This window comes from Pristis pectinata, chromosome 4 (assembly GCF_009764475.1).
Source record: "Pristis pectinata isolate sPriPec2 chromosome 4, sPriPec2.1.pri, whole genome shotgun sequence".
Classification (NCBI taxonomy): domain Eukaryota; kingdom Metazoa; phylum Chordata; class Chondrichthyes; order Rhinopristiformes; family Pristidae; genus Pristis; species Pristis pectinata.
Window position 1 is genome coordinate 59414905 of NC_067408.1, and position 8909 is coordinate 59423813.

Sequence of the window (8909 nt, forward strand, 5' to 3'; positions counted from 1 at the left end):
TTACCACATTGTAAATAAAAAAAAATAAAAAACAACTCATGGTCCATCATAACTGCATGTGTGAACAGGAAACTACTGCTGAGTTTGAATAGGACATTGGAGAATTACCATTCCAGGGAAATTAGTTTAATGAAGACCAAAATGGTCACTCAGAAAAGGTGATTTCCAAATGTAATTATTTTATGGGCTGTCAACAAGTAGGAAAAGATGCCTGCAGCTCTGGTTCCTTAAAACAATTATGTTTAAAGTAAGTATTCATAACAATTCTAAGTGCTGAATAAGGACAGAATCTCAAGAGCTGCCAGAATTCCTGCTGAGATGATCCTTTCACTGTCTTATAGCTAAAATACTTTTGTAAACACCATTACTGAGTTCCTTTCTGTGGCTACAACAGTACAATAGGAACTAAAATACATATCTGATTAATGCATCACTGGAGTCATCTATGCCTGAATTTTACTTTAACCTTTGTTAAAAATGAACATTCAAAGGGGTGCTAATTCAATTAGCAATCAAAAATTGCTGCAAAAATTTCAAAGACTGAGGACCAAAGCATTCAATGACTGAATTGCTTACCAACCCTCCTGCCCCCTCCAAATATCAGTACATTGATTGCTCTAGAAAGGCAGGCTCTGTGCTGCAAAGACAGCTCTCAACATATCTGTAGGCAACAGTAATGTTGCAAAACTGCTGTTTTACTGATACCACTGCAGCTGAACCTCCCTGGCCTGCAGGCAGCTTTGGTCCTCAGCCTCATGTATTTGGCATGTGAAGATGACAGCCGTGATAAAACAGATGCAGAAAGCCCAGGGCTGACCTGCCTCCATGTCAGGCTGGCTCTACATTAGGCAGCAGAAGCATTCTTTTGACAGATTCCCTAGGAATTAAACCCAGTGTGCACCAGGTCCCGAGTAGAAAAAGACGTAATTTGCATCTGCCACATTCCTACACTGTCACCACACAAATTTCCTGGATTTAAACAGATTTATCCTGTAGACCCAGTGCACAACAGGGCCAGGACTTGATTAATTCAATACACATGTCTGACAGTCAGTAAACACTGCAGTGGGACTCCATGCATCGGGGTTGAGCTAGGAGGCATGGAATCCAACTGGAGAATGTTAATGTGACCCACAAGCAGTTTGCCAGATCCCAGTGGTTTGTCCTTTGGAGCCACAACCAGATTCAGAAAACTATAACTAACATGACAAAGCACCCTGGTGGACTTCAGAGCAGCACTGTTAAACAATGCCTCTAGGAACACAATACTACAAGGTGGAGAATCTCAGCTCCAACATTCCAGTCCAGTTAACTCCTGCAGTACAGGAAACATCATGTGTGAACCACTCCTACTCAAATACGTAAAGGAAGTAAGATTCACTTTACATCAGAACAAAAATTGTTTTTGAGTGAACCTTCTTATGCCATACAATTCACAATGAACAGTGATTTTCTTTTGAATATTCTGCATTACATATCTGCAAAATTTTATGAAGTTTTTTGGAAAATAGTCAACTGGAAGAGAAATCATTAATAAACCATTTCCAGTGCCGCTGTACATTTTCAAACAACCAGCCCAAGGCTAGCGTTAGCCCAGGCTTGGACAGTCAACAACAAGGATAAGTCTAACATATCCTCTGCCTGCAACGCTCTTACCAGATTCAAAGTGTTGTAAAGTATTACCGTGCCTGATGGCAATGTTACTCAACTGATTTCTGTGATTAGACAGTGTCAGAACTCCCCTGAAGCACAGCATCCGCATTTCACAGTCATTAGCTGCAACTTTGAATATGTTCCTTTGTTTCCAACACTTCCTTCATCCCAGGCTCAGGGACTATAATTTGTGGAATGGGGGGGGGGGGGGGGGGGGGCGGGTGTCAACCAGACTCTTTGCAGCACTTTAAATACCATTCACAGCCAGGAATGCAGCAAGGCCTTTAATATAGCTCAACGATCAAGGATCCAGAATTGCTCACCAGCTGATTAATCACTTCCCTTGAAGACATCGATCCATCTACTGCTCTAAATAGACAGCCTGCATGCAGCAAAGGCAGTTTTCAGTGTAATTACAGGTGATGCTACTGTAGCAAGAATACCAGTGACAGAATATGATGTGATACCCAACCCCATCTCAAACAGACAGGAAGGGATCCTCACTGCATTACAGAATATGATGACGACACACAACTCCCACCTCCTGTCTCCTCACTCACACACCCCCCCCACCCCACCACCACCACCACCCCTCTACACACCCCAAGCCAAACATGTTTGCCTGTTCATGGGATAAATAGAACCCAGGAACAAATGGGCATCGGTAATCCTTGCATAAGAGGACACTGAAGGCCCTCCCTAGGGCATGGGGAAATGTCACCAAACATCCTAGGACAGGGGATGTTGACTACACTCTCTGGAGGGGTCAGGGAGCTTGAGATGCACCGGCTCAGTGCGGGATTGCCACCAGAAATCAATGGATTACAAAGTGGTCAAGGTGCTCCTGGTTCTGACCGAGATTGTCCAATCATTTTTCTTGTGAAATGAAATGGAACCTCCCAGTAGATGGATCCAGCTGAGAGAATGGGTGTAGATGCCAACAGAGAGAAGAGTACCAGTTTCCTTCTGCTTTCTTTCTGGTGGACAGCCACCAATTTCAAGCACTGAGAAGGGTCGGGAGCAGCACTGCTTAATGTGCTAATGGACATTTTGTCAGAGCAGCAACAAACTGGTGAAATCAGTAATACCTTATTCAGGTATGGGCAGTCACATAAAACAACTGATTTTATTCAGTAGTTACATCTAAACTGACCAGTTGGTTGTAGCACTGTGCTTTGAAATGGATATTTTCAAATCTATTTGTCTCTGTTTTAAATCTAGTAAAGCCTTGGTTCTAACTGTCCAACCTTATCTCTAAATATGAAAATTGTGGGTTTAAGCCCATTCTCCTGCATGCCCCCAAACCCCATCAATCTTGCCTTTAAGCCATGAATTTGCAGGTTCAAGCACCCCTCCAGAGCTCAAAGACATATGTAGGCAACACCTCAAGGCAGCACTTGGAGGACGCAGGAGTATTGCAGATGTTGTGATAATATGAGGGCCAGTCTGCCTCAACGTAATAGATCCATAAATGTTGACCAATACCAGGGATGGCACAATGGTGCAGCTAGTAGAGCCACTGCCTTGCAGCTCCAGCAACTGGTAGTCAATCCTGACCTCAGGTGCTGTCTGCGTGGAGTTTGCACATTCTCCCTGGGACTGCATGGGTTTCCTCTGGGTACTCCAGTTTCCTCCCACATCCTAAAGACATGCAAATTGTCCCCAGTGTGGAGGTAGAGTCTCAGAAGTTGACTGAAGAGTCCCGAATTGACAGGAATGTGGGGACAATAAATTGCAGGGAAAACAATTGTGGGGGAATGAGAGTGCTCTTGATGCACCAAAATGAAAATATTCCTTCCTCAACCAACAAGAATGGCAAAGCAACAAGAATACAAGAAGGAGGTGGATACGATAGGGTCTTTCAAGAGACTGTTAGATAGGTACATGGAGCTGAGCAAAATAGAGAGCTATGGGTAAGCCTAGTAATTTCTAGGGTAGGGACATGTTCGGCACAGCTTTGTGGGCCGAAGGGCCTGAATTGTGCTATAGTTTTTTTATGTTTCTAAGAATGGCAAGGCAACAAGATTCACAGTTGTATTTGCGACAGTGGTACAGTGAATGTAATTGATTTTACCAAAAGCATTTTGCAACACCCTCAGAACCTAGTTAGAAGCTTAAGTGAAGTGTTTGTGAACCACCTGCACTGGGGACCTTTCACAGGACTGTTGCTGTTTAAAAATAAAGCTGTTTTTCTTCCACCAGGTGCAAAGAGGAAGGATCTGAATTTGCTTGGATTTCCCAAACATAATCAGGAAGTTGTAATCAAGGAGTGCTAATGTTTTCCATCTTCATTCTGGAACTAGAATCAATTCAGACATCATTCCTTGGACCCACCAGTAAAACTGGATTCACTATTTAAATATGGGACAATCTACTGGTGTTCAGTCAAATGATTACCTCCACCTATCAACCTGCAGAAACTGATGGCCATCAGCATTAGGCAGCTGTCTGGCCAGCTTTGAACATGTTCCAAACCACACAGCACCATTTAGTATCATACTAAACATCTGTTGAGAAGGCACTTAATCGTTTGACTCTTTCACAGACATGATCTCCATGCAAACCTTTAAGTTTTATTATAAATTCAGTAAGAGATATTTAATAGGGAGCAGAGTTGTCTACACTGCTCGTCTCCTCTGCCATTCAATAACATTGTTTCTGATTCTCATTTCCACTTGCTTGCCAGATCCACATATCCTTGATTCCATATAGGCATCTCAGACTTGAATATGTACAGCACCCATTAATTTTGGGGTAAACAATTCCATAATTTCCAAACCGAAGTGAAGAAGTTTCTCATCTCGGTCCTGAGCAGCTGACCTCTATGCATGAGTAGGTCTCACACTCTTCAACCCAGGGATCAATCTATCAGTATCTACCCTCCAAATCCCCTGTTTCAATGAGATCATTTCTAACCTCTCTGAAGTCCAGAAAGTATAAATCCAATGTCCTCACAGGATAAGCCCCCAATCCCAGGAATTAATCTAATGCACCTTTGTTGCACTATTTCTAAAACAACTATACCCTTCCTTGGGTGGTGGCCACAACTTCAATAGTAATCCTGAATCTCACTGAAGCTCCTGTACTCCCTCTAGACACCAAGTACATCTCCAATATCTACATCTCTAGACTCACTTCAGACACCATGTACAACCCTTATGAACTCACTGTTGCATACAAACCCCTCACCATCCCCCACCCTGGCACTTAATCCAAGATTCAATCCCTAGATAATAATTCCATGCAAAGTGTAGAAGTCCATGTACTCCTTCAAGGTACAGTGTACAATACAGGTATACTCCCTCCAGATTCAATGTATAAACCCATTGCACAGTGTACAACTCCCCTTTCTTTACCCACAGCAGCCACTGCACATAGTGGCACAAAGAGCACTCCTTTCTGCATGTGTGCTCACCAGTGGAGTGGCTACTCCAGGGATGGAGTGCACTACCTAAAAGCCTCAGCAAGTCAGGGTGGAAGAGATCAGTACCTACTGCAGACATATGTCCAATACTGCAGCATCCTCATCTACAGCATGTGGGTACAGTGCAAAACAAAGCACCTTCCCATATCAGGCCCTCAGCAACAGAGTCAGAGCCAGTGGTCTTCCTGACTCAACCCACGTTGCTGGCTGCTTTGTGAGATCTCCCCATTAACCTGTGGAGAATGGAGAGAGCTAACCACAGCTCCACAGGTGCCATTGTCCTCGTGTAGAGACAGGGAGCAGGAAGCCACACAAGCCGGTCATTGATCGAGGCATGCAGTCCCCAGCTGGATTCCAGCTGAGGGGCTCCAACCTTCACTGATGGTGGTCATCACACATTCAATAGCTGGGGAATGATCAGCACAAACATCAGAGCAAGGTTCATCTCCAGACATCTTGGACGTCAGTCATGCACCATGCACCAACAGGGGGCCAACACGCACCACACATGTGGAGACCCTGGTAAACATTCACCCTCTTGCTCATCAAAGATTCTGGTTCCACCGTACTTTGAGAAGACAGTTTCAAAGACCCTTTTGAGAGAAACACCACATTTATATTAAATGGATGATCCTTTACGTTTAGACAATGACCTCAAATTCCATATTCTCCCACAGGAGGAAATATCCCCTCCACAGCTATCCTGTCAAGTCTCCTTTGGATCTTATAAACCTCAAGTCCCTTCTTTCTCTTCTAAACTCCAGCAGATACAAGCATTTCCTCTCCTCGTAAGACAATCTCAAATGTGATATAACACATGCTCTATGTAACTGACGAGAAAGCTCACTAGCAATAAACAATAATGTTGTTAGCTTTCCTAATTACTTGATGTACCTGCATACCAGGCTTTCGCAAACCGTGCACCAGGACACTCAGATCCCTCTTTTTCAATACTCTGCAACCTCTCATTATTGAGATAATATGATTCCTTCATCCCACTTAGAGAATTTCAAATATTATACCCCATTTGCCAGATCTTTGCCCACTCACTGATCTATATCAGTGTACCCACCATGTGTCCTCTTCACAACTTGTTACCTACCTTTGTATCACCCAAAAACTTAGCAACCAATTATCTAAGTCAATTACATAAACTGGAAAATGTTGAAGCTCCAGCACCGATCCCTGTGGCACAGTCACATATTTTATTTCTTGGAAACCAAAAAAAAGGAGTGCTTATTTCCTCGCACGATTGACAGCCAGTAAAGCTCCCCATCAATAATGCCCACATCTCAACTGCACCGGTAAAGTCGGTGCTCAGCAGGTCGGGGCTTTGGCCACAGCTACACGTCGTGAGTTCAAGCCCTACTCCAGACGTCCCGGGTGCACGCAGACCCCGTCCCGTCGACTGGTGCAGCACTGTCAGATGTAGCATCAACCTAAGGGCAGACCGGGGTCGTGCAAGCTTCCTACACATCCTCCTGGACATCCCCCTTCAACGGAGCAAACATTGCCAGTACCCTCGCTCCACATCGGTTCCCAATGGATGGTATGAACTCATTGGCCCGAAGAGCCTGATCCCACGCAGTGGTATCCCAGCACTCAGGCAGTGGGTAGGCTGACCAAATGCTCACTGCCCGACGCTGGCCAGCCCGTCCCAGCTTGCACGTGCTTAGTGATCTCCTGCACCTGGTAGTTATGCTAGTCATCATTACAGTAGTTAAACTAGTTAACTCCAGCCACATACCCCAACACCACCAGGTATACTAGTTGCAGCAAGTTAACGCCAGTAAACTTCCCACTAAGTCACATTCCTGGCACAGGTGTGGCGATGCCTGACCGGCGGGTTACGCTAGTTATGGTTGGTTAGCACCCACCTGCTTGCACGGTGTCGCTCAGGTCGTGTCCGACCGCGCTCCGCGGGAACTCCTTCAGTTTGCGGCCGCTCAAACCCAGGGTCCCGGAGCCCGCGGCCTCGGCCAGCGCCCGCTCCAGACTGCGGGCCAGTGGGGCCGCGCCCCCGCCGCTGAGACCCGCGCCCGGACCTGGGCCTTCCGCCGCCATGGTCGCCCAGCCCCGCCGGCTCAATACGGCTGTCGCTCAGGCCCCGCCGGTCCACCGCTCCTCATTTCCCACTGCGCACCGCCCGCCAGAGGAAAGCCGAGTGAGGCGGAGCCCGGAGCCCGGCGGGCGGAGCAGGGGAGGAGAGCGGCAGCGCGGCCTGCTGGTGGCAGCGGGAACCGCAGGACGGGGACAACGCCGCACGACGGCCCCGCCCCTCCACTGGTCCCTGCCCCTCACTGAGGAGAGACAGCTCCGCCACTCGCCCTCTGCTGCCTGAGACAGCACCGCCCACTCACATCCCCACAGGCCCGCCCCTCTGAGACTGCTCCACCCACTGGTCCCTCCTCTCACTGCAGGGCAGCCACTGTTCGGTCCACTCTTCTTCTTCAGGCTTGTCCCACTCAGGGTCTGACCAGGCACAGCCAGTTACTGCAGGCCACAGGTGGGACTCTCACCAGACCTGTCGCTCACCACCCATTGGCTTGATATCTTCCACCAGTTTGGGCGCTCTTGGGCCAGGGATTCCCACAAGTAGGTGCAGGTATTATATTTCTTAAGGAAACTTTGAGAACATTCTTCCTTGCCCTCCTGGAAATGTCTTGCTGTGATGGAGCTCAGAATAGAGGGCCAACTTTGGGGTCTGGAGTTGAGCATGCAGAAGATGTGACCCATCCACTAGAGCTAGTTGAAGGTGATAAGGGGCTTAATGCTGTTGATGTGGGTGAGGATACTGATGTTGGTTAACATCTGTACTTGGAATTGGACGATTCTGTGGAAGGCAGCATTGGTGCTTTGTGGTGCATGTTGTAGATAGTCCACATCTCTGGGCAAAATCATTGCAGCTAAGTAGGTCATGAACTTAGCGCAGCATTGGAAGTCTTGGTCAATGATTACTCTCTTCCAAGTTGACTGAAGGCTGTGCTGGTGCAGGATGTACAGAGAAGGTGGTGGTGAATTTTATCATCTTCATTGAGAGGTGCCTCCTGAGGTAAGGAAAGTGATCCACAGTTTCCAGGCCCTTGCTATGAAGTTTGATGGTCAGGGATGCTGTTGAGAGGGGGGCCAGGATGCTTAGTGTGAGCATATGACAATAAATTCAACTTCGAAAGAGTGCACTTAACCAAATATAGGAGATATCAGAACAGAAGTTCATAGCGTATGGTTGGGAATGGAACACCTCTGCACAATAGACCCAGAAAAGGATGATCCTCCCCTCGTCCCCACCCCACCCCCACAGATCGGTTCTGGGACCTCTACTGTTTGTGATATTTATTAATGACTTAGATGACTTAGACTTAGGTGGAAGGCTGGGTTAGCAAGTTTGCAGATGACACAAAGATCGATGGTGTTGTGGATAGTGTGGAGGGCTATCGAAGCTTACAGAGGGATATTGATAGGATGCAGAGCTGGGCTGACAAGTGGCAGGTGGAGTTCAATCTGGAGAAGTTGTGAGGTGGTATATTTTGGAAGGACAAACTCCAAGGCGGAGTACAAGGTAAATGGCAGGATTCTGGGGAGTGTAGAGGAGCAGAGGGATCTGGGGGGTTCATATCCACAGATCACTGAAAGTTGCCTCACAGGTGGATAGGGTAGTTAAGAAAGCTTATGGGATGTTAGCTTTCATAAGTCATGGGATAGAGTTTAAGAGCCGCGAGGTAATGATGCAGCTCTACAAAACTCTGGTTAGACTACTCTTGGAGTACTGTGTCCAATTCTGGTCGCTTCATTATAGGAAGGATGTAGAAGTGTTGGAAAGGGTGCAGAGGAG

The 8909-nt window shown here is 46.8% G+C and overlaps 1 protein-coding gene across 6 annotated transcripts in view; it reads right to left on the minus strand.

Moving 5' to 3' along the window:
• lrch1 (leucine-rich repeats and calponin homology (CH) domain containing 1) overlaps window positions 1-7398 on the minus strand; it is a 216625-nt gene extending 209227 nt beyond the window's left edge. For all 6 annotated transcript variants that reach the window (XR_007956127.1, XR_007956128.1, XR_007956126.1 and 3 more), the window contains exon 1: window positions 6955-7398. Coding sequence is in view for 3 of the 6 variants with exons in the window: in XM_052013271.1 (XP_051869231.1) it covers window positions 6955-7141 (187 nt within the window). In the remaining 3 variants the exon portion in view is untranslated. The remainder of the gene's footprint in view (window positions 1-6954) is intronic.
• Between the last annotated feature and the right edge of the window lie 1511 nt (window positions 7399-8909).